Consider the following 25,504-nt stretch of genomic DNA (forward strand, 5'->3'; position numbering starts at 1 on the left):
TCCCATTCCTCCCTGTTGATGGTTTGTTTCTCTGTGTGTGCTTGTGTGTGCCTGTGTGCGTGTGTCCTGCTCTGTCTGCAAACCTGAAGATGTCTCGCTCCTTTTGCTTGTTGTTTTCTTTGCCCTTGTGGAGAGCAGAGGTGGCCTCCTTTGCCCTGCATTGATTTAGCTATTCTGTGTTCCGTGTGAAGCCCCAGCTGCTGCCCCTCCACCCAAAGTAGATTCCTGCCAGCCAGTGCAGGCTGGGAGATGAGATGTGTGCATCGTTTGTCCCTCTGCCCAAGGGAAGTTTTGCCTGGAAGAGGAGGCTACCGGACTAGAGAAAGCTTAGAAGACTACTAGTTGTCATAAACTGGACTTTGCAGAGTGCAGAGCATTTGTGTTTGTCACTATACCGTAGTTCATCTGTCATTGAACTGATTCCCTATAATTACAGCCTTTTATGTCACCGCGATATGCAGGCGGCCCCAGGCCCCCGATCAGAATGGGAAACCAGGTACAGTATCTTTTCTTGTTTTTTCTTCTTTGTCAACTACCCTTAGGCCTAGGTAGAGGTAAGCCTGATTCAAGTGAAAAGCAAGGAACAAGGCTAGGGGGCAGAGTATTAGGGGGAACTTGCCCATGTGTCTGCTCCGAGCCCATGGTCCAGTATATAACCTGCTTTTCGAAGGGAGCCTTATAACAGCCTGTATTGAAATATCACCAGCTGGCAGAATTGTAGGAACTCAGCTCTTGTAGAGAAAGTGGTAATGACCCTAACTCTCCCTTATAGCCCCTTCTTGGAAGAGGGTCTTCCTCCTTAACGAAGTCAACTGACAATGTGTTTTTGTTTTTTTTTTTTTTCTGGAAGGTTTTCAGAATTGTCAAGGCAGGTAAATAGAATCCTGCTGTTGGGGGAGAAATGTCCTGTAGGAATGCTTAGATCAGGAGCCTGGCTGCAGAGGGAGCAGGGCATTTGTGAGGTAGTGCGTCTACCTGCTTTCCCGGGACGAGGAAGGATTTGTTCATATAATTAGAAAAGTACCCTGCTTATGAAGAGGGCTTTTTAGCCCAGGGTCATGTCCTTCAGAGTTAGTAGTTAGGGATGGGCTGGAGAATGGGTCCTCATATGGTCCTCTCTGGTCCACCCATCAGAGTGGAGTGCTAAAAAAGGGCAGATGTCTCTGCTGAGGATAGATGGACAGACAGATACAACCTGATACAGGCATCAGGGAGATTTCTCTCAATGCCAAAATATTTTTTAGCTAGAATTCTTCCAATGTCTTAACCAAAAAGCTCTGACAGCATTCATTGTCATCACACTGAAAGCTAGAAGTTTGTTTGGTCACCTCCATTGTGACTCTGCTCTACTGCCAAAAAGCCTAAGTGAACAGACATGGATTATGAAGGACCAGTCCTCTCCAGTGTGAGGTGCCCACCATGTTTCCCCTATGCTGTCCTCCCCTCCCAAAGTCTTCGTTTCTTGTTTTCTCCAACACAAAGGGGGGTAAATTTAGACAAAGAGAGTTTAGAAACCCAGATTTTTGACCACCAAGGACGTCTCAGGTATGTCACAGGTGAGGAAAAGGAGGAAGGCCAGGGCTGTAGAAGAGCAGGCTTGCCGCCAGAACCATCCCTGTCCCCTGTGGGCCACACAGAGCAAGATTATGGGCCCCAAGTCCAAGGCTGTGTTTCCTTCTCAGACATGAAGGCATCAGCCTTCTAGTGCGAGACCTGCTTTCCTTGGCCATTGTTCACATAGTCTCCTTCCTCTACAGAAGAGCCCGGACCGCCCTGTCCCCATGTCAGACACCCAGATGAAGATAGTGAGTCACAGATCCTTTAACCTAGACCACCAGCTAAAACTACCCTAGCATGTATCAGGGTAGAAGTCCTAGGCAAGTGTTGTGTGAAAAGCAGCCGTTATTATAGCTGTCCAACAGGATAGGTAGGATGTACCTATACTGGAGATCGAGGAGGCCTCAAGTCCCCTATCTCTATTAAAAACCTCCAGCACAGATGGGCAGACACAGACCAGCCAGGTGACTCAGGTTTAAGAAATTGAGGAGAAAAAGAGAAAGGTGAGGGTGATTAGATTCAGGGTAGAGCGACCCAGACTCATCAGCTCCCCGGGCATCAAAAACAGCAGATGCCAGCACCACTCTGAACCTGAGGTGAGCGTGGCCAGAGGAACTGGCCCTCATCAGGCCTGCTTGCCCTAGCCTCGTCCTCCTGTTCTGAAGCTGGGGAAGCAGGGACGTCCATCCCTCCCACTCTCACCTCCTGTTGAACCTGCTTGGCATTCACCACCAGCCAGAGGTGGCCTGGAATAGCACTCAAGTCTAGGGATCCTGTCACAGGCCCCTGGCCTCCACAGCATTGGCACTTCAACCAGGAGCTGTGGTCCTCTGCCCCCAAGACTTTTCTTCCTGAAGTCAGTAACTTTTCTTTGGTCTAAAGGTCGCACAGGACACTTGGCCCAGCCTCTGCTCTTCTCCTAGTTTTCAAATTACAGCTGGAATAACTTTACCCAGACCTTTAGTCTGTTCTTGCAGCATTGTGTCTGCTTTTGATGGTGTCATACTGGCACCCACTACTAGAAGAGCAAACTGCCCTTAATCACCTACTCCTCTGCCCATAGCTGTGTCGACACCTCTGGGTTGAAGCTCAGAGGCCTGGATGGCTCTACTGACTCAGGCTCTTAGAGCTCTGGACCCCAGTTAACTCCACCTGAATCTCAGGACCCCTCTATGGTTCACCTTTGAAAGGTCTTCTCATGGCGATAGTTTTGTTTTGATTTTGTTGTTGTTGTTTGGTTTTTTGGATTTGATTTTTTTTTTTCCCGAGATAGGGTTTCTCTGTATAGCCTCTGCTGTCCTGGAACTCACTCTGTAGACCAGGCTGGCCTCAAACTCAGAAATCCACCTGCCTCTGCCTCCCCAAGTGCTGGGATTACAGGTGTGCGCCACCACTGCCCGGCTGGCGATAGTTTTTAACCAGTGGTTCCTCTAAGTTCTTATTGCTTAGAAATCAACTTAAAATGAGTTAGGTCTTTGAGGTAAAAGAAAGGTAGGGCTGGACCTAAACTGCAGCCCCCAGATTCATGAGCTGCCCTTTGGGTGGGGGTGAGCAGTGAATCCAGAGTATGCCTTGCTCCAGATGCAGGTACAGGTTTACATGGAGAGCCCAGCTGCCCACTGCACTGCCACCTGATGCTACAGCTTAGACCAATACTTGTAGGAAATGTCTGCTCTGCTTCCCAGAGCTGGGAGACCCAGCCCAGCTTGCAGCAGTGGTCTCAGGGAGGCCATGAGTAGCCCCATATGACTAGGTTGGGGGAGCAGGGTGGAACAGGCAAATGCATCTTCCTCCGCACACGCTGCCCCACCCTATCTCTAAGTAGTGACTCAGGCTGCATCTCTTGTGTCTTTCAGCCTCCAGGAGGAGTTCCTGGGACACAGCCATTGCTGCCCAATTCCATGGATCCCACACGACAACAAGGTAGAGGGGCAGGAGGGTGGCGTGGCCCTCAGCATTGGCGTCTTTGCTCTACTCCTGACAGCACCCAGATCACTCATTCTCTTACGCAGGTCACCCCAACATGGGAGGATCAATGCAGAGAATGAACCCTCCCCGAGGCATGGGGCCCATGGGGCCTGGCCCACAGGTAAGCAGCTACCTGTCTGTCTGTCTGTCCATCTATCTGTCTCCCTGCCATCTGTGTGCACTTGCCTTCTCTCCTTTTTCCATAGTCTGTCAGTCTCCACATTTCTGGCTCTCCATTGAAAGAAAAAGCTCATTCAGGTCCCTGGCTCCCCTCCATGTCTGCAGGATGCTGAGGAGGAATAAAGCCCTAGGGAGCGGTCTGGGTAGCAGATCCCTCCAGGGTGAATGCTACAAGCTACGATGTGGGAGCTTGTGGAATCCACAGCCACTTCCCACCCAGAGTGGAACCACTGTCAGGGGGATACAGGACCACCTCACGACTCGGTGGTGGCTGAGTCAAGTGAGAGGTGATGAGGAGTCACGGTGACTTCTGGGGACCCTGGGCACTTCTGCCACTGACCAAGTTAGAGTCTCTATCCACGTTCCCAGGAAATGTGGCAGCCTTGGTCCTCGGCTCCCACTGTAACCCACAGCTGGCTTCGCGGCTCCCAGGCTCTGCTCTTTGGAGGCCGTACATTGTCCCTTCCCCTTTTTGCTGTAGGTGGTTGAGGTTCCTTGGGTCCCCTCCTTTAGTCCCCTCCTGCCCCGTGTGCTCACTTTTGTAGAGAAACCTACAAGACCTGGAAACCATCAAGTCATTCCCAGAATCCGACAGCAAACCTACCTGCTACCTTTTCTGTGGTGTTGAAAGACCTTAAGGCAGCCCTGTCCTAAATCCTAAAGGGAAGGAAAGCTACAGAAGTCGTGCCTCGAGAAGTCTTGTTTTAGTCTTCCTCAAATTTCCTACAGCTCATGGTTCCCCCTTCCTATCATCTTGAACTGACCACAGAACTGTCCTTGGACAGGGTAGAGGGCCACATTTCAAGGCACAGTATCCTCTCTGGAGTGTCAGAAGTGGGTCTCTGTCCCCTTGGCCTGAGCCATGTGGAAGTCACTGCTGGTGATGAATCCCCAGAGCTTTTGGCTTTTCAGGGTCTGAGTGATGTTGGGTGAGAGCTTGCCTTCCCCGCGCAGACTCAGAGACTCTGTAGCCGCATCTCTAAGATAAGCAAGCACAGTGCTCACACACAGGGTGCTGGAAGCCCGCGGCTCAGCGCTCCTTGTCATCCCTGCAACTTGGCTGTGGTGCACACATCTTTAATCCCAGCACTCAAGGGGGGAAGGTAGAGGTAGCTGAGCTCCTGTGAGTTCCTGACCAGCCAGGAAGTACTATACAGTAAGACTCTGACCACATAGCAAGTTCCAGGTTAATAGGGAAACAGAACAGAACTTCAAACCAGTATTCACGACTTCAGCCGTTTAGGTTTAATTAAGCTTATTTTCTTTTCCTGGCAAAGTCATTAGCAGTTTATTAGGCCTCATAGTAAGGTTGAGTGAGGGTAGAGGCAGAGCTGTTGCCTGGCATGCATATCCCTTGGTTCCATGCCCAGTGTCACAAACAATAAAATCGGGAAGAAAAAAAAGATTTACAGGAGCTAGAAATTAGAAATGTAAGCTTGGTAGGTAAAGTGCTTGGTATGAGCGGGGCCTGGCTGTAACCTCAACACTTGGGAGAATCAGAGGTCGAGGTCATTCTCAACTCCACAGTGAGTTTGAGGTCATCCTAGGCTATATGACCTCAAAATCCTTACGGAACTAGAGTGAAACTCCAGCAGTTGGAAATGACGTTATCAGCATGAACACAGAATGCTTCAGAAGTTTAAGCCTTTCCCCTGGCTCCAGGCTGTCTAATCCTCTCAGTCCAGCACTTATGAAGAGGCGCGGTCTCAAAGCCTGAGCTCTTCTGGCCTCTTTCCTTCCCATATCAATGAGAAAGGGTCTAAGGTGCTTTGACCACATTCCCTGGAGCATGTTGGGTAAGGTGCAGTATTAAACCTCTCCTGAGCAGCCTGGCATCCCATAGCAGCTTATCTCTAAGGCAGAAAGGCCTGGGCTGGTGTAGTCCTGGTCTAGGCAATCAGAGACAGAACAGCCTGGGCCTAGTGTAGTCTTGGTCCAGCAATCAGCCAGTGGTCTTCAGGATCATCTAGGATGTCACAGAGAAGTTTTGGACCCTGTCTTAGTTAATGTTATATTACCATGAAGAAGCATCGTGGCCAAGGCAACTTACAAAGAAAGGTATTTAGTTGGGTGCCTGCTTACACTTTCAGAGGTTTTAGTTCGTGATTATCATGGTGGTGAGTTTGGTGGCAAGCAGACAAACCTGGCACTGGAGCAGTAGTTGAGAGCTCACATCTCATCTGCAGGTGGCAGACAGAGAGAGACTGGGCCTGGTGTGACACATCCTCAACAAGGTGCACCCTCCCCAGCAAGGCCACACCTCCTCCTAACCCTTCCAAACAGTTCCACTAACTGGGAACCAAACATTCACACATGAGCCTATGATGACCTTTCTCTTTCAAAGCACCACAGATCCCAAAGCTTCACATAGGAGAGGGTGGACCTCTGCGTTCTCCGAGTACCTTTCTTATTACTTGACTGCCGAGGCTCCTGCCTGGGCACAGTAACAGATAAGGGGGGTGACCTAGATCTTGGTACTGGGAGATACTGGTCTCTTCTGACTCAACTCTTATTCCTGTTTGCAAAATGGGGTACCAAGAGGTGACACCTTGTGAGGCAGGGCACCAAAGTGCCTGTGGACGCTCTTCCCTTTCTGCATGGTGTACATTCTGTTTTCTGGCTGAGGCTGTTAGTAGGGGGAGCCTCAGGAAGCATAATTGAACACCGCTGTATGGGTCGTGTTATACTGTGAATCCAGACAGAGAGGTAGGCCGTCACTTGTATGATATCTTGGTGAGGTATCAGAATGTATTTGACCACTGATCCTTCTAGAACTTTCAGGAAGGGGTTGAGAAACAGTGGTAGGCTGGCACTCTAGTTTTTGACCCTGTATCTTGTTCAGTCCAAAGGTGTGAGCAATCAGTTATCCCCTGTCCTTTTCCTCTAGGGCCTGTGATGGTTTTAGTGTGCGATGGGACAGAGGCAGTATTTCATGGCTGTCTGCAAGAGGCCCTGAGAGCCCCGAGGTTCACAGCCTGCAGAGGGAATTCAGACAAAACTAAATCTTGGTCACACTGGGTAAAGCACATTGTAGACCCTCTGGAGACCAGGGGCCCCAGTGAACCCAGGGCTCCAGCCTTAGCAGTTCTGGCTGGGCTAGAATCACACCACCATCTATATTGGTCTATATTTTCACAAGTTCGGGTAGAGGATATTCTTGATTCTTCAGGGACAGTCCTGTGCCACCTGGAGAAATTGAATTCCCTGGGGCCCCACAGACCCAAGGCTGGTACAAGTTCAGAGCTGAAGGACCACTCCTCCTGTGCAGAGCACCCCAGGCTAAGTGAGGGAGTTAGGCAGGTACCAGGGAACCTCCTGTCAGGCTGCCTACTGCCCAGGAGACTGCATTATAGCTTCAGTTTTCTCTGCAGGTGAGTCTTGTGACAGATGGCTCTGTTTGAAGATAAAGCTAGAACAGGGCAGGTGACAGGAAGCGTGAGGGAGAATCCACTTTCCTGTAGACTCTGGTCATGTCCCCCAGTCCAACACAGCTGTGGAGCCGGCACCTCTGTTCTCAGGGAATGAGGAAGGGACTCATGTCTTCCTGTCTCTACAGAACAGTGCTGATGAGGGGGGAGGGACAGCTCCTGTTCAGTACCCAGTCACCTTCAGCAGAACCAGAGCCTGGGGACTGATCTTCCAGTCCCGTATGGAAAGCTACTACTTCTGATTGAAAAAGTTGGCCCCCAGACCTGGTTTCAGCTCAGTTCCCATTCCTATCTTGCTTACTCAGTGGCTTTGGGCACATGTCTGGCCTTTCTGGGCCTCCAGGTTGTCATCTGTGAAATGGGAGGTGGGCAGAGTGGCCCTTCTGGCTTTGCATCTGTAGGAGGGAAACTTGTCATGGCTCTGTGCAGGATAGCACCTTGTTGGCTGGCAGGATAGGGTTGGAATCTTCTGGCTGTGTCTCCCTTCAGACAGCATGCTGCGAGTCTACATAGCTGCCCTCTTGGCCCTCTTGGCCAACCCTGGAGTGTGATGCTTGCCTCCTCCAGGGCCTCTCTCACCGGTCATAATGAACTGGCGTACTGAGAGGGGCAGAATCAGGGCGAAGCATTCCGGGTCTGCTGCTCTCAGTGAGTAACCGTGAACCCTTGCTAAAGAGACCTCAGATCCATCATGTCACAGTCAGCCTGGGTCCTGGAAGGCTGTTTTATAGACTGTTTTATAAAATAAACAGGATTGTGACCCTGCAGGCAGAACCTGGCAACAGGTCCTTGTCCCGGCTTAGCACCTGACTATTCTGTTCCTTATGTGCCTCGATTTGTAATCTCTAAGGGAGTTGCTATGGCTGTTAGACACCCATGTACACATCAAACACGTGACACGGCTTTATCCTCCATAGTGATAATGGTCATTTGTGTAGCCGGAGTCAGCAGCAAGTGGCCAAGCTGAGCTCAGCTGTCTTGTGGCCTCTGCTTACCATCCAGGTTGCCTAATCAGAGCAGGCCCAGGGAATGAGGTGCTGTGTGAACTGGCTGCAGCCAGTGCTCCCGTAGATCTCACTCCTTGCCAGCCAGCTGGATGTCACTGCCTGTATCCTGTCTAGGCAGTCTTGTAGACCCAAGGGCCTCCATGGGTGACCTAGCAGAATAGGAGGCACTCAGTAGTGAGGTCTCAGAGTAGCGGCCTCCTCACCATTGAAGCTCGAGAGGCAATTCTTTGTGACGTCACCTGTTTTCAGCCTGGTGTTACCTCTGCTTGTCTGACCCAACACTGTCCCTGGGTTTCACCTTCTTCCTGCCAGAGTTTTGGGAAAGATTCAGGGCGCAGGAGTAAGACTGTCTTTCGTTAGCTGATTTTGGCCAACTGCTCCCTCTTAGACCTACAGTCTCTCCTTTTGTAAAGTGGACCAGCTTCAGAGGGTTGTTACAGGGACAGAGCAGGTGAAGTAAAAGATCACGATGTGCACAGCAAGAGGTACTCACACTGGAGGTCTCTTGGGCAGCCTCACACTGGCCTTCTGCTCTCAGATGCCCACAGGGGCAGTGCCCAAACTTACAGTTGTGCACTTTGTTCTCTTTCCGTCTTCCCACACCACACCATTGAGCACCCTGGGATTTGAGTTAGGGGCGGAGCCACAGACACTGTGCTGCACTGTTTACCCTCAGAGTCCAGCAGTGGGAGCAATGGCTGTGTAACTATTCTCAGGTCAGAGGTGTGGTGGGCTGTTTCCCCTACTGTCTTCTCCCTCGGTCTTATGTGACCCCATCACCAGTCAGCATCGGGCCTGGTAGCTGAGTCAGCCTGTCTAACTGCTGAGGCCTGTGGGAAGGGGCTGATGGCAGCTTGCTGATCATACATGGTTTAGGGAAAATCATCATGAAACCCCTGCAAAAACATTGACTATTGTGACTGTCCCTCTGTGCTGGCTTGTTGTCATTGTGGTCCCATCAGTTCTGAAAGAATGTGTAATTTTTTTCTCATCAGGTTGTCGTCACAGACTAACCCTCTCACTTATATTCTGTGTTTGTCTCCCTCCCGGTTCCCCTTCTCCTCCTCATAGACTGACCCTTGGTTATCGTTGCAGAATTACGGCAGCGGCATGAGACCACCACCCAACTCCCTCGGCCCCGCCATGCCTGGGATTAACATGTAAGGCAAATAGGCCCCGGCCAGTGCCTCAGAGCCTGTGGCCTCCCCACCCACTGTTGGAACCCCAGAAGACTCTTAACACTCACTGGTGCCTCTCTGGACCTCAGTTTCCTCATCCTTAGGGTGAGAGCTCTGCATTATACAGTGTTGTGTGCTAGGCAGTGTTGGCCACCTCATGATTGTCAGGCTCCTCACTCCTACGGGGTGGTTATCCCTACCTGTGATGAGGTCGCTGAGGCCCAGAGAGCTAGAGTGGCTTCCTTAGGCTTGTGGTCTCAATGGCTGATTCAAGATTTAATCCTTAGCAAATAAGCCTTGTTATTTAGTGCTTATAAGAATCGGTGGTCTATCTTCCTAGGGAAAAGCAGAAATGCTTTTATACATAACTTTGTAAATGCATATTTTACAATTTTTTTATATAATTTGAAGGAGTGCCTAAATCTCCTTCCGTGGGGTTCCTTACTGTTATCCCAGAGTCAGATGGCATCTAGGACTTCCTGTCCTGATGGCAGCCTGCTCCTGCCCCCGCTGGCTCCGCTCTGTAGAGTGTGTGGTCGCACTTTCATTGTCTCCATCTCTCCTTCTCTTAGGGGCCCAGGAGCTGGCAGACCCTGGCCCAATCCCAACAGTGCTAACTCAGTGAGTATACAGGTCTGGAGGGTGCCATTTTCCAGGAAAGAGGTTTTGGGCACTAAGTAACCCTGTTGCCAGGAAGAGGTGTCAGGAGGGAGAAGTGCAGCAGGATCCACCCGATGGCCCTAGGAAGAAGGCCCATGTAGGAGAAACCCATGGGCCGTGTGCTGGGTCCTCAGAGCTGGTCCTGCCCTGAGCTAGCAGGTGCCCGCTAAGAGCCAGGGCTCCAAGTGCGTCATGGTTCTGGTTTCTAGCATTGAGAGAAATGACAGACGGGTGTAGTGCAGACAGAAGACGGGGTGTGGTGCTGCTCTCTTCCACCCTCTCAATTGGGAGGCCTCCTGGGACCCTCCTCAGGCTCCACCCAAGACTGCGAGAAAGACAATCCCCACTATGTGTGGCATGACCCATGTCTCTGGCCTCTTCTGCTGGAAACTGACCAGGTTTCTAATTGACTGGGTCCTCAAACCTACCACAGATAAGAGTGAGTGTGCCCAAAGTGGGTTTGGAATTGATAGGGCATGACACTTGTCTGTCAGGGAAGGCAGCTCGAATCCATGGCTCCCGAATCTTCTTTCCAGATCCCGTACTCCTCCTCATCACCCGGAACCTATGTGGTAAGTGCAGCTATGAAATCTGACTCTCCAGGGAGGGGAGCCACTCTGGTTCTAGAATGTTCCTCATGAGAACACATCTGAGCCCAGGAGCCAAATTGCTCACTGTTTAGGTATTTGTACAGGCCTGGGGTACAGACTTCTCCAAAGTTGACCCAGGATGGGACTCCTTTTCAGTGACTAGCTGGCCAGCAGGTTGCGTGTTCCCACTTCCTGCCTCTGGCTTTCACTGGTTGGTGTGCATGTAAACATATATGTGCACATACCTACTGCTGACGCCTCTTGGCTTGAGGGAAAGAACTTAAGTCTAGCTGCCTTCAGGCTTGTGTGCTCCAGGTCTGAGTACAGAGGGGCACTGGTAGGTACCAGTCTGGTCTGGGCACTGGCAGGTAGCATAGAGGTCTCCCCAAGCTTCTTAACACCACAGGTTACTGACATCTTTTATCTCATCTCAGGGACCCCCTGGTGGTGGCGGCCCTCCAGGAACCCCCATCATGCCTAGTCCTGCGGGTAAGGGGGCTTGAGGGGTAAAAGAAATGTCGGATGGGAGTGGGGTGCTGTGTCTGAGGACTCTATTGCAGACCCTGGCTTTCAGCCACTGCTTCCTGAGGCCTGCGTGCATGCTCTGCCAGGCTCTGACGCCTGGAGCTGTAAGGACCGTGAGCCCGCCTTTTCAGTAACCCAAGTGCGTCTTCAGCCCCGTGGCCCTTAGATTCCTTTACACTACTTTGAAAAGAATAAAGTTGAGCCAAGGTCTGAAGCAACAAGGTCCCACTGCCCTAGGTGACTTGAAAAGGGTCTTTGGGTTCCTGATAGCTGGGGACCAGGGTTCTAAAGCACACACACACACTCCTCCCCTCGCCCCCAGCTTCTGGATTCTAGGCTTCTGTCCTCTGTGTGAGACCGTGTTTCCCTGTTTCTTTATGTGAAGAAGGCGTGCATGCACAGGAGGGCAGGTGCACACATGCACGCATGCACACACACAGTGGCCCAGTTGTCTCTCTGCTGGCTGAGAATAGCCTTGCAGCTGGAAGGAGTGCAGCATCCACCCCGCCCCGCCCAAAATAGAGGAAGAATTTCTGCTCCAGATAGAACATCATTGGCTGCTTTCCTAAGGAGACTTTCCTAGCTAGGTGGGGAGTGGCTAGAGCGTCCCCTTCCCTCCCCATAAAGGAAGTCTGCTCGGCTGCAGGGCTGGCGCTGGCTGCGGCCACAGCTGGCTCCCACTCCAGCTCCCTCTCTGCAGCATTGATGAGCAGCGTGACCTACATTCAGACTGGGTCATGTTAACCCACTCCTTATGTTAATGCGGCCCAGGCCCAGCCCCTGCCCCTCAGCCTAGCACGGTGGGTCTGGATAACCCGCTGCATTTTCCTTCCTTGGAGGGGGCTGAGAGAAAATGCAGGTTGTGTCCTTGCTAAGCTTAGGGCACAGATTTGTGTCCCTGTGCTGTGCCTGCCCAGATACCCTGACATTCTCAGGTTTGTGGTTGAATGGTTTTCTCAGTTGAATTTTCTGTGATTAAAAACTTTGTGAATCTTCATTAAATACAAATTAGCCAAAAGATGGTGATACTTAGAAGAAATTTTAGGTGATAAAATACAAAGGAATGAGTTCAAGTGGCGAGAGTTTGTTTTAATTAAGAAATGAATTAATCACCTGAACTCTATGGTTTCCACTATTCCACAGATTCAACAAATTCCAGCGACAACATCTACACAATGATTAATCCTGTGCCGCCTGGAGGCAGCCGGTCCAACGTGAGTCTGTTTTCTGCTCATTTACATACCAGATACCATAACAAATCATAATTAGCTTCATCAGCTGAGGGGAAAGCAAGCGTAATTGATTTTAGCCATTTGTTACCAAAGATGAATAAAATAAACCATCAGAAAAGTGATTAACTCTTGGGCAAGTCAGTCCCCGTCTTCTCGCTAGTGGAGGTGGGAAGGGCTCACCCTCTGGTCAGGTGTGAGAATGCTGGCCGAAGGAAAGCTCCAGGCTTCAGACTGGGTTACTCCCCATCTTCTGACTAGCTGTGCCATTTTGGGTAGTCCCTCTCATCCGGGCAGTAATGCTAAGGGTGAAACCTGAGGTGCCGTTGGGCGCCTGCCTCAGCCATGCAGATACCAGTATGCATGCAGAGGTAAAGTCCGCTCCTTTACCTCTAGTCCAATCGGCCTCGCCTCTCGAGTGCCCCGCTGAACTTCCCCGGTGTCTGCCTTGCTTCTGTAGTTGTGCAGAGGAGATAGCCTCTGGTTTTGTGGGCCCAGTTCCTGGGGGAAAGACAAAAGACACGCCAGGTGTCCCCACATGCGGACTGACCAGTGCTGGTGCCAGCAAACATGTTGATGAGTCCAGGGCCTTGTGCACGCAAGCATATGCCTCTTCCCGTGCTGCACCTCTAGCATTAGGTACCACATACATGTCATCTCCCAACAGCCCTCAAAGGTCGTGTTCGTTGGCCTGCCTCCTCTGCCAGAGCCGTGTGCTGAATGAGTATGGGGAGCTCTCTATGACAGCCCTCCTACTCACCCGCTTGCTGTGATTACCCTCGCCAGGGTTATCTTTCATTCTGATACTCTGTATCCTGAGATGCCTCAGAGCATGAGCCTTTTTTTTTTTTTTTTTTTTTTTTTTGTAGCAGTGGTATAGACGGTTGAGAATACTAAACCCATACAGAGGCCCACTGGGCTGGGTGGAGACTCTTAGGTCAGATGGACGTGGTTTAGTGGTTTAGGTCATTGGCCACCCACAACCACTGCTGTATTCTCCCAGCCGTGGCTGCTGTTAGGCTCCGCTCAGGCTGTGCCACGCTAAGGGCTGTGGCCTCAGGACCTCTACCTGCTGCCACAGTTCACTCTCGAGGCTGCATCAAGTTCTACTGAGTTTACATTTATTTGATGAATACCATGACCGTGTGACTTAAGAACGAGGTCACGAAACTACGAATCATGGCAATGCTGTGTGACCCAGACAGCACCAGGGTAAGCTAAAAGATACACAGCTGGAGCTCAGGCAAGACTAGTGCGCCATTTCTAGACGGGAACTCTGGTGGGCAGGAACGGGCTAAGGAAGCTCACTCTCAACTGTGTAGGGACTGGCACATCCTTTGAACCAAAAGCATTTTTTTGTTCTTCGAAGTGACACTGGTGTTCATTCAAAAACAGTGATACCCTCCCCACCCCCCGACAGTGTGAGTGCAGACTAGAGTGGGCACTGCCGCCACCCCATTCCCTAATGGCTCTGGAACTAAGTTCCAGATACAGTGGTTACTGTAGAAGTCCTGTGTGGGGGCTAGAGGGAAGGGATTCTGATAAGATCTCCCAGCCCCTGCAGCACAGCTGTGCTCTTTATGGTATACCAGTGACAGCTCACAACACTGTGACACAAGATTGTGTACTGCAGGCACAGCTCAGGGTTCAAGCACATGCCTTACATGCAGGAGACCCTGTCACCACACAACAAAACAAAGCAAAAACAATTCCTGATGGTATTTTAATTTAAGAACTGGGATTCTATGTTATCTTGATTTCCTAAAGGCTTTTAATGAAATTGCAGAAAGCAGAACTGTTTCTTATCAAAGCCGAGCTCCAGTTTGCTCATCGATCTGCATGTTCGACAGTTTTAATATCACTCCTGGCAACTAACTTGATCTGAGAGCTCTCGCCAGTGGGAGGCGAGCCTCACACCCTGTGCCAGGCTCGCACCCACAAAGGGTCTCTGTGACATCAGCCATCACTCGCACCCACAAAGGGTCTCTGTGACATCAGCCATCACTCGCACCCACAAAGGGTCTCTGTGACATCAGCCATCACTCACACCCACAAAGGGTCATGTGACATCAGCCGTCATGGTGAAAGCTTGGGTAGCTTGCTGGTTTGCAGAAGAGCTTCATATAAATTTTACTTAATAGAAACAGAATGCTTCAGATATATATCTGTAAGATGACAATCACTGGGGGATTAGAGAGATCGCTCAGCAGTTAAGAGCACTGGCTGCTATTCCAGAGGACTCAAGTTGAATTCCCAGCACCCTCGTGGCATCTCACAACTGTCTACAACTCCAGTTCCAGAAGATCTGGCACTCATGCAGGAAAAACACCGATGCATGAAATAAAGATGGCAGTCACTGCTGACAGCCACAGAAAAGGTGGTAAACGTTGTCTCTGAACCTCAGTAGTTTTGTTGGGAGGGTGGTGACAAATGCCTTTAGTCCTAGGACTCAGTAGTTCTACAAAGCCAAAGCCACACAGAAAAACTGTGTCTTGAAAAACCAAAACCAAACCAAACAAACAACCCCCACCACTTAGAGTTTTTGAGATGAGCTGGTGTGGGGTTCACACCTACAATCCTAGCACTTAGGAGGCAGAGGGACAAGAGGACTGCCATATGTTCTGGGCCAGCCTAGGCTACGTAGTAGCTAAGGCAATGTAGTGAGCACCATGTTTCAAAACACAAGAAAAGCAAACATGTGAGACAAGAGGAAATCTGTAGAGGAAAGGGCAGGAAAAGGAACTGCAATAAAAAGGGAGAAGTGTGCAGCCCAGCAGCCTCTGTGCTAGCCTCAGACCACAGCCCAGCAGCCGCTGTGCTAGCCTTAGACCACAGATCAGCAGCCGCTGTGCTAGCCTCAGACCACAGAGAACAACTCACTTGGACTTCAGAAGGGCCTCACAGCAGGACCTCCCAGGCCAAATGAATTAGTCCTCTGTGGTGGGATACCATTTCTCTGTAAGAAAAGATTTAATTGAGCAGGACGTTTGTGTGTGTGTGTGTGTGTGTGTGTGTGTGTGTGTGTACGCGTGTATGCTGTCCCAGAGCTTGTAGACATTTCAGAGGTTGGGGAAGGAGGTAGAGGCAAGAAGGAAGAAGAATATTGGGACAGGAACATTTTTGAAAATACACAAAGCTTCCTTTTTTCTTTAGTTACCCTGACTACTACCTGCTGTTGTTAACTAGCCCCCTCAGTTGGTTTAAGTAATGGTGTTTCTGTACTAGAAAGTTAACCTAGACTAAAATACCAGTAAGTAGATGAGGTGGGCTTGCTGTGCACACATGCAGTTCCACATTTGATTTCTCAGAACTCATGGGATTATTTTGTTTTTTGTTTTTTAAAGCTGGGCCTGTGATGCCAGCCCTCGGGCAGTGCAGGAGGAACCCAGAGCTCCCACCCAGGTCAGCCAGTGTGGCCAATAGACAAGCTCCAGGCTCAGTGAGGGCCTATTTCAAAAACTGAGGTGAAGAGCAGTGGAGGAGACGCAGCTCTGTCCCCTAGGAGCAGTGGAGGAGATGTAGCCCTGTCCCCTAGGAGCAGTGGAGGAGGCGCAGCCCTGTCCCCTAGGAGCAGTGGAGGAGGCGCAGCTCTGTCCCCTAGGAGCAGTGGAGGAGATGCAGCCCTGTCCCCTAGGAGCAGTGGAGGAGATGCAACCCTGTCCCCTAGGAGCAGTGGAGGAGATGCAGCTCTGTCCCCTAGGAGCAGTGGAGGAGATGCAGCCCTGTCCCCTAGGAGCAGTGGAGGAGGCGCAGCTCTGTCCCCTAGGAGCAGTGGAGGAGATGCAGCCCTGTCCCCTAGGAGCAGTGGAGGAGGCGCAGCTCTGTCCCCTAGGAGCAGTGGAGGAGGCGCAGCTCTGTCCCCTAGGAGCAGTGGAGGAGATGCAGCCCTGTCCCCTAGGAGCAGTGGAGAAGAGTAGCCCTGTCCCCTAGGAGCAGTGGAAAAGAGTAGCCCTGTCCCCTAGGAGCAGTGGAGAAGAGTAGCCCTGACTGCTAGCTTTCCTAAACTGGTGTGCAATCACCTCCACATGCATGTATGCATACATACTGAAAAGTAAAAATTAAATACAAAATTAAATACTGATGTGTGCCTGTAGATGTAGCTGCTCTGGAGGCTGGAGTCGGAAGATCACTTCATCTCAGGAGTTGCCAATAAAAGGACAAGCAATACAGAGTCACCTCAAAAAAACAATGAGAAGGTTAAGAAGAAAATATACAGAACTGAGGAAATATATGTAATAAAAGAATTATACTCAAAATATGTAGAGAACTCTTAACACCTCCATAATAAAAAAGGCAACTCAATTTAAAAAATGGGGCAAATATGCGAATAGATGCTTCTCCAGCATTGTGCAAATAGGCCATAAACAGGAAGCTGTAAGGGAATGCAATTTAAAATAGAGCAAGGGCCAGGCCATGATGCAGTGCACCTTTGATCCCAGCACTCAGCAAGCAGAGGCAGGCAGATCTCTTAATTTAGAAGCCAGCCAGGGCTACACAGAGAAACCCTGTCTCAAAGTGCGCATGCCTTCACACACACACACACACGGGGGGGGGGGGGGGGGGGGCTGCAGTAGAGAAAGGAAGCCCCACTCCATCCTCTGTTAGGCGTGCTGAACAGTGCAGGCTAAGGAGCACAGCCTGGCTTTGCCAGGAAGGACAGGACTGCGTGACCCCGCAGCGACCATCCCTGTCAGAAGTCGGAGGGATGCCTGACTGCGGAGCCGAGAGTGAAATCCTCCTGAGTGTGGCAGATGTGTGTGGCAGGGCTCTGCCCTGGACTTCCATCCGTAAGCAGGGACGCAGGGCAACCTTAGAAATGTGCTCAGAGGTTGGCACTATCCTGTGGAGACCACGTGGTGCAGCGTCCAGAATAAGCAAATCCGTAGACATGAGCAGACTGCTTACTGCTGAGCTGACAGTTGGGGCTAAAAGAAGTCGAAGTGGTGGTTGTCAGCCATAAATGTAATGGATCAGTTGTATGGTGTATGAATGCTTTAAGTTACTAAAACATTATGTAGAGATATGTAGCCTGCAATTTCAGAATTGCCTGATTTGGAGACAGATGTGTTGGTGTATGTTTTTATCCAGAGCTTAGGAAACAGGCAGGCAGATTTCTTGAGTTTTGGGGTAGCCAGGGTTACAGAAGCCTTATATCAGAAAACAACCAAAACCCTGATTTTTATGTTGGTCATATATCTATGTTAGACTACTGATGGCACTTGTGTACATGTGTGATGTATATTATGTTAGCAACTGTAAGTACTTTTTGGGGCCTGGGACAGCTGTGTCTTAGGAGCTCATAAGATGGTCATTTCCCATTCGGGCTAATGAACTTTGTGCCTGGGAACGGTGACAAAGATGTTGAGCCTCACAGTTGAGGAAAGCCCTGCCTTGCTCTGCCCTGCTGCTGGCTGTTCAAGCCCCCAGTGCCTGGACCCACCGACTCCCCCGGGCTTCCTGCTGCTCGCTGTCCTGTGGTCTGGTGGTGGGCTTCTGAACTCTGTTCTTCTTCCTAGATTCTATTCATTCTGCTAAGGCTCTGCAGCCTCCTCCTTAAAGCCTGTCCTGATTTCCCTGCCTGTCTCTGAAGCTGCAGCCATTCCTTGTCTATGGCTGTGTTTTGGAGCTCAACCTCTCTGGCCCCTCTTCTGTTGGTGGCTGTGACACAGATGTGACCCAATTCTCTCCTCAGCACCCAGCTCAGGCCAAGTGCCCAGCAGCCCTCCCCCTGTCACACCATGTCTAGGCCCTCCCATCTCCTGTCCAAACTGCATCACAAGCACTGGCTCCAGCATAGACTCAGCCTTATCTCAGGACCCTGAGATGCGGCTTGTGTGCCTTGCTTCCTGTGGTGGGCTTGGCTGTTGCAGACAGGTTGAAGTGAAGTATACTCTTTACCGAGACCCCCTGAAACTTAACATGTCTGAGGTATAGCCCATAACAGGCCCATGTTCCACTCTCTGCTCCACCAGGAGACTGTGCAAAGCTCTTCCCAAGCAGGTGACAAGTTGAAATCATTTGGCCTACCTGTGTAGTCAGGATACTTTTCTGTGCAACAATGGCTGGTGAGCCACGCACCTCACCAGGAGTGATCAAGTCCTGTAAGGAGGCCCAGGAACATGGCGATCAGGTTGTAGATAACGCCTACTGCCTTTAGTCTGCTGCCTTTCCCTGAGTTTGCTCTTTTGACTGTTGCATAGACTCGGGTTCCTTCACTCAGCAGTCAGCCTTGAGGGCCAACTAGCACCCGGTGCTTAGTCTGCACAGGGAGGCCCATCAGCCTGGAGCATCCTGGGGGCTCTGCTATGCCGCTGGGTCCACTAACCAAGCCTGCTTACCCCACAGTTTCCAATGGGTCCTGGCTCAGACGGCCCAATGGGAGGCATGGGCGGCATGGAGCCACACCACATGAATGGATCCTTAGGTAAGCCGGCACTGACACCCACACCGACACTGACACCGACATGCTCCACCTGCCCAGGCAGCAGACTCTGCTGTGCTCCTTGGTCACCTGGGCCTGGCCCTGTTGGCCTTGACTAGGCACCTGGAAAGGTCCTGAACAAAAGCTGCTGCCTATGCAGGATGTGGGGGTTGGTGGGGAGTCCTCTCTATATAAATAATTCTGAACTCGAATGCAGACCCAGAAAGGAAAGGGTCTTTCTTAGAGGGTGGAGATCCCCACAGAAGAGTGATCGTGCAACTGGATTGAGCCAGGCATATTTGGACACACGTACTATAGTGACTCGGGAACCTGAAGCAGGAAGGTCACAAGTCTCAGGCCTGCCTGGGTGACACACAGTAACCCTGTTTCAAAATAAAGAGAAAGCCAGACAGTGGTGGCGCATGCCTGTAATCCCAGCACTTGGGAGGCAGAGGCAGGTGGATTTCTGGAGTTCGAGGCCAGTCTGGTCTACAGAGTGAGTTCCAGGACAGCCAGGGCTACACAGAGAAACCCTGTCTCGAAAAACTTAAATAAATAGAATAGAATAGAACCTAAATAAATAAATAAATAGAATAGAATTAGAATAGAATAGAATAGAATAGAATAGAATAGAATAAAGAGAAAATGAACTAAAGGTGTAGTCCAGTATTCAGGCACTCACTAGAACATGCAGGAAGCCTGGTAAGATGCCCAGTTTAGAAAGAAGCAGCAGGCTGGCCCACTGGGCATGTCTTCAGACTGGGCACTCAGGATGCCAGGGTGAGCGTGATCCACAGCCCGTCTGGGCTACATAGCAAGGGTCTGGCGTCAGAACTGCAAATGGGGCTGACTCCAACAGTAATGTGGCATTTGCCAAGCATGACCCCAGCCCAGCACCAATGTAAAAACCAAACACGGTGGCACACACTCACAATACCAGCACTGTGGGAAGCAGGACAGGAGATCTAGAGTTGAATCAGTAAGTTGAATCCAGGTTTCAGTGAAAAAAAACTATCTCAAAGGAAAGTAGAGAGCCCCTGACAGCGATCTTTGACCTCCCCCAATGTACACACATAATGCATACATGAAAACAAGTACCATTATATCCCCCCCAACCCCTCAAATCCACCACACTGACTCAGTTTCTTCTTCCTTCTTAGGATCAGGCGACATAGATGGACTTCCAAAAGTGAGTGGCACTTGATGTCCCCTCCCTCAGTGTCATCCCGTCTTTTAGGTCAGGCTTTGGCAATGTGGACTCACCTGCTCATGTCTTTCCACAGAATTCTCCTAACAACATAAGTGGCATTAGCAATCCTCCTGGCACCCCTCGGGACGACGGCGAGCTGGGGGGGAACTTCCTCCACTCCTTCCAGAACGACAATGTAAGCCCCTGCAGCCCTGACTCCTCTATCCACGGGTCCCAGGGGTTCCCTTAGGCCTAAGGGCTCCATAGCTGTGTTAGCCAGCTGACTTTCACCTCAGTTACTTTCCAGCCACCTGCAGGGCCCCAGCCACTCACTGTGTTCTCTGCGGCCTGGTCCTTGCAGGGGCTGCATGAGGGCCCGAAGCCCTGGTTCTCACAGGCAGAAGGCTTAGGGCCCTGGATTGAGTTGGGCAAGTGGCCTTCTGTGTCCATTCTCATTGATAAAAGCATCTTTTGAGAGCTCCAGACTGTGCCAGCCCTGTCCCAGCCCTCAGCACCCTTCAGGAACCTCGACTCACTAAATCTAGTTTCCTACTCTCTCGCTTTCCCCAAAGAGCTGACTCCAAAGGATAAGAACTAGAGGCCATTTGTGTCGCCAGAGTTCCTGGCAAGGACTGGAACCCAGCTGGTCCCAGAGGTGTCACCTAGCTCCTGCCTCCTTCATTTTCCCTACCCATTGTGCCACCAGGTGACTTGGCCAGCACTGTCCAGCAAGCCCATGGCCTCTCCTCCCCTGACCCTCAACTGTGCTTCCTTTCCTGCAGTATTCTCCAAGCATGACGATGAGTGTGTGACCCCAGACTCTGAGAGCCGGCATTGCAGGCAGAAGATGCCAGAAATTATGCAAGAAGTGAGGTGTCGACACCAGGAGCTGCGGGAGGGCGTGTCTTGCTCCCTCCATCTCTCCTTCACTCCCCCACCTTCCCCGATTTTAGTTTCATGCAATAAAAAGGCCAAACTTTTATTCCGTAAAACATGAAGGACAAAACTCAAAAATATATTTCAAGTCAATGGCCAGAAAAAAATCTCACCTCCCCGCCCAAAAGAACCTTTCTGTACATGACACTTTTTGTTGGGTTTTTTGTTTGTTTGGGATTTTACCGTTGTTGGGATTTTAAATTTGTTTTTTTTGGGGGGGGGTTCTTTGGGGGAATTTTTTTTTAATGGAAGCTTCTAGCAAGTCCTATGCCCCACCCCAATCAACCTCTTTGCTTTCTTCTTTAAATAAAAGAAAAAAGGAAAAAGAAAAAACGGAAAAAGAAAAAAAGGCCAAAAAAAAAGGAAGAAAAACCCACAAGCCCTGCTGTCTGTCCCCAAGTCCTACCACCAGAAAAGCTAGTCTAGGTGTGCGATGTCACACTGACGTTGTAGCCATCTAAAAATAATAATAATAAACTGGACAGGTTACAATCGGTGGTTTCTTTCAAAAGCTGTTTGGGGAAAAGGAACAGAAGTCACCATTTCCACATAGGCCTTGGGGTTCGCGCTGGGCGAGGAGATGCAGGTGTCACTTCGCTCTGGCTTGGCTGGCCATCACAACACACTGGGCCAGAGGACCCAGAGCCCCCAACCTGCTGTCACCAACAGAGACCATCGCTGTGACCCAGCGTCCACTGTTCCGGGACGGCTGCCTCTTCTCCAGACCTCGTGCCCAGCCACTGGGACCTCCAGTCCCTCAGTCCCCACCGTTCCCTGGCAAGAGTCCTGCTGGCTTGGTAGTGGCCCTGGCCAAGGAGGAGCGGCCCCACCCACAGGATGACTACAGTCTGGGCCATAGAACTCACTCCATGTTCTGGTCCCGAGCTCCTCATACAGTGCGCACGGGCAGGGTGGGCCGACGGTGTGCTTTTCTTTTTTCTCCTGTTTGTCCTTTTTCAGAGATGGGTGTTGGTTGGAATTGCTCTGTGTTTGTTGGAACTGGACGGACAGACTTCGGCATTGCTGTGGGGGCGGGGGAGCACCAGCAACCAAACAGACACTGTTTCTGGTCCTGTTTTTATTTTCAAAAACCGATGAACCTGATGGTGGCGCCTGTCCCCTCTGAGGAGGGGTGACTCGCCTGCCCTGGCCTCTCCCTCTGGCAACCTTTGTGTCTTGCCTGGAAGACACTGAGTTCTTTGTACATTTACAGCCTCCGCCCTGCCCACCCTGGTAGCTGGTCTTTGTTTTCTTACCTCCCCTTTCTGACCCATGTATATCATATTATGTGAGATACCATCTGCCTGAAAAAAGACCTTGTGCGCATTCTTGGGAACATTGTAGCTGTTTCTGTGTTTTTTCTTACCTTGTAGTCTGGTTCTGAATTATGAGAGGAAAAAAAAAGTAATTATGATACATTGTAGTTTGTGTACGATATATGTTGATAACGTTTTATTAAAGGGACATCTTTTTTCCGCAGCCCTTCCTGACATGCTTGGGGGGACCCGGGTATGATAATACTGATCAGAAGGAGAGGCTGTACCTGGTGCTGAATGCAGTGGCCTTGGGGGGGCTTTGGGACAGATGGATGCCAGTCTTACCTCAGATCTGTGGAGGCCTCACCCTGAGGCAGCTTCAGTTTTCAGACTTGCAGTCATATTACCTTCCAAGGCTTTGTGTCTGCAAGTAAAGAACAATCCCAGGAGACTGTTGTGGGGTGGGGGGTCAAGGTAACCTTCCCACAGTACCACATCCTGCCCCCTTCCAGAAGCCACATTTGTTGACCACCATGCCCAAATGCCTGGTTTTGGGGGTGGTATGGGAGTCTGTAGGTACTAGATTATTGAAAGATTTATTTATTTATTTTTTACCTTTTTTTTTTTTTTTTTAATCTCACAGGCGAGGATAGAGGTGGGAGAGGCAAGGCTTGGGAGTGCGCAGAGGATTTCAGGAGTGGTCCAGAGCGACCAGTAGCTTACGGAGGGGCTGGGCAGAGCTTGGCAGATGCTGGCTGACTGTACCCCAAGTACCGTTGAAGTCCTAGGTACATCTGCAGGCACAGAGCGGACAGTGCTGGAGCAAAGTCCTCTCTGCTTCTCTAAGAGTCTTAGAAGCACATTGTAGTTCACAGATTGGAGTCTTGCCTTTGTCAGTACTTGGAGCATGGCCATGGCCCAGTCAGTTTGTCCAAACACAAAGTGCCCGTGTGGATGTGAGGAGCGTGTGCTCAACACTCGGTGACTACTAATAATTCCGAAAGACAGTGAGATAGAGGGAAACTGGGACGCTCTCCTCAGCAGTTTCTGGCCGTTGGGAAAGCATCCCTTCGGACCAACGAGTGATGTAGGCGGTGGCGTCCACACCAGTTACACTCATGCTGTAGAGGGGTGCTGTGTGGGAAAAGACATCGCAGCTCTGTCTCAGGTGGCAGGTTCCCCGTACCCCACCACTCAGCCTCAGAGTGGCCCCTACAAGTTGTCTTCTCAGCATTGACGGCTACTCGGAACCTGGGTTTGTTGTTGGTTTTTTTTTTTTTTTTTTTTTTTTTTTTTTTTTGCGAGACAGGGTTTCTCTGTGTAGCCCTGGCTGTCCTGGAACTCACTCTGTAGACCAGGCTGGCCTCGAACTCAGAAATCCACCTGCCTCTGCCTCCCAGAGTGCTGGGATTACAGGCGTGCGCCACCACCGCCCGGCCCGGAACCTGGGTTTGGAGGAAAGGCTTGGTCCTCATTCTACAAAGTGCTATCATTACCTTGCATGGGCCTAACCAAGACATCAGGGCCAGGCCAGAACACTGCTGTGAGCACGAAGGTACCAGAGGAGGGGAGGGCTGAGCTTAGACAGGGGTCAAGGGGTCAGCCTATGCGCTTTCCTGCTGGGGCCCCATGGCCACAGGCACCTAAGGGGTGCCTGGCCTGGCTGGAGAGATTCCCACACCTGCCTTTGCAGCCTTTTTCCTGGAAGCTGCAGACAGAGAACCTAAGTCAGGGCTGTCTGTTTACCTGAGGGCCTGGCCTAGGCCTGTCCATAGGGCAGCAGAGGGGCTACTCTAAGACTCTGCAGACCCCAGGAGTCTGAGCTCTGGGCACCTCCAGAGTAGCCACTGTTTCATTGGCCCTGACTCGTGAGTGGAGGGGAACCATCTGCTCTCCAGAGCTGTGTGGCTCTCAAAGCCTTGGCTATGGGCTAGGCAGAAAAAGGGAGACTCGAGGGATCTAGACCTTTTAGCCTTGGGCTCACTGAGGGCTTAACATTGGATGTGGAGGTTAGGGGCCATGTATTGAAAACAGTTGAGGGGCTGGAGAGATGGCTCAGCGGTTAAGAGTACTAACTGCTCTTCTGAAGGTCCTGAGTTCAAATCATGGTGGCTCACAACCATCTGTAACAAGATCTGATGTCCTCTTCTGGAGTGTCTGAAGACAGCTACAGTGTACTTACATATAATAAATAAGTAAATCTTTAAATGGAAAAAAAAAAAAAGGAAAGAAAACGGGTATCTTCTGATGGGCAAAGACTTCCTTCTGAGGCTCCTTTCTCTTGCAGTTGCCCACTGCCTACCTGGTGATGCCTACCTGATAAGCATCCTGTTTTAGGCCTGGAAGGATGGTGTTGCCCTTTGCAGACCTGGCAGGTGGGGAGAACTGCCTTTGTGGGTTAAATTGAGTCAACTAGATAGTGAAGAAATCAGGTGTGATGGCCTGTGTTAGTGACCAACTTAAGGAGTTGTTGGCATTTGAATAACTAACCTAAGTTGGAGAACAGCTTAGGTCACTTGGAGTATAGATCAAGATGGGTCCTCTGGTTCTCAGAGCTCAGAACCAGGAACCAGCAGAGGGCAGAGGGCATGGTATCTGGTGAACCCCTGTAACCTCTTGCCCAGCACTTGATGCTCCGTGTATGTTTTCCTGGCAGTTTGTCACATAAACCTTGGATCTCATTGTGCCTTCCTATCTGTTCCCTGGAACCAAGCCCCAAAGCCCCAGGACAAGAAGGTTCCTCAGCTGTGGCAGCTGTCTGAGTTCCCAGGCCCTGTGCTGGTGAGTCAGTGTCTGCCTTCTCTAAGCCAGGGCCTCGCTCCTGGCAGGGGCTCAGTGGGTGTTTGCGGAGGACACTGCAGCTTGCTGAGTCAGTCAGCCCCGTAACAGGCTCAGGACGCCTATTCCCAGTGTTTCCCCTACAAGGCAGGGCCTTAGGTGTGGGGGAAAGGTGGCCTTTGTGGGTATCTGCTACTGCAGATCCAGAGGAGACTTAGTTCTTATCAGTGGCAGACTAGGAACTTCTGGGGACAGGGACCATGACTCCCATCTTGAGTCTCCCAATCCCAGCACAGTGCCTGACACATAGCACATAGTACTACTGGACTCCAGTCCTGACACTTTTGGGGGTCCCCACATAGGTCTATCTGGGTTAGGAGCCTGTAAATTACATATGTCCTCTAAAGAGAGGCACATCGCTCTCTACAAGCTGCCCTCTCGAGGAAGGGAGCCTCAATGGGTCGGGGGAGACGCAGCCTGAAGCCAATGGCACGAAGCGTGGTCTCTCAGGTGGCAGCATCCTGAACAGGAAATGCTGGCCTTGCACTGCCTGCCCTGTGAGCTGAAGAGAGGGGCCAGCCTGGGAAGGAGACAGCAGGCTA

At 50.8% G+C, this 25,504-nt stretch overlaps 1 protein-coding gene across 2 annotated transcripts in view; it reads left to right on the forward strand.

Moving 5' to 3' along the window:
• Window positions 1-22,347, forward strand: part of Ssbp3 (single stranded DNA binding protein 3) — a 140,828-nt gene extending 118,481 nt beyond the window's left edge. For both annotated transcript variants that reach the window (XM_052176901.1, XM_052176902.1), the window contains 12 exons: window positions 437-496; window positions 3,414-3,480; window positions 3,570-3,646; window positions 9,236-9,300; window positions 9,891-9,939; window positions 10,515-10,550; window positions 11,003-11,057; window positions 12,237-12,307; window positions 18,668-18,746; window positions 19,904-19,932; window positions 20,027-20,128; window positions 20,715-22,347. In XM_052176901.1, coding sequence (XP_052032861.1) covers window positions 437-496; window positions 3,414-3,480; window positions 3,570-3,646; window positions 9,236-9,300; window positions 9,891-9,939; window positions 10,515-10,550; window positions 11,003-11,057; window positions 12,237-12,307; window positions 18,668-18,746; window positions 19,904-19,932; window positions 20,027-20,128; window positions 20,715-20,744 — 720 coding nt within the window. In that variant the 3' untranslated portion in view covers window positions 20,745-22,347. The remainder of the gene's footprint in view (window positions 1-436; window positions 497-3,413; window positions 3,481-3,569; window positions 3,647-9,235; window positions 9,301-9,890; window positions 9,940-10,514; window positions 10,551-11,002; window positions 11,058-12,236; window positions 12,308-18,667; window positions 18,747-19,903; window positions 19,933-20,026; window positions 20,129-20,714) is intronic.
• Window positions 22,348-25,504: the final 3,157 nt, after the last annotated feature.

Source organism: Apodemus sylvaticus, chromosome 3, assembly GCF_947179515.1.
Source record: "Apodemus sylvaticus chromosome 3, mApoSyl1.1, whole genome shotgun sequence".
NCBI classification, from domain to species: Eukaryota; Metazoa; Chordata; class Mammalia; order Rodentia; family Muridae; genus Apodemus; species Apodemus sylvaticus.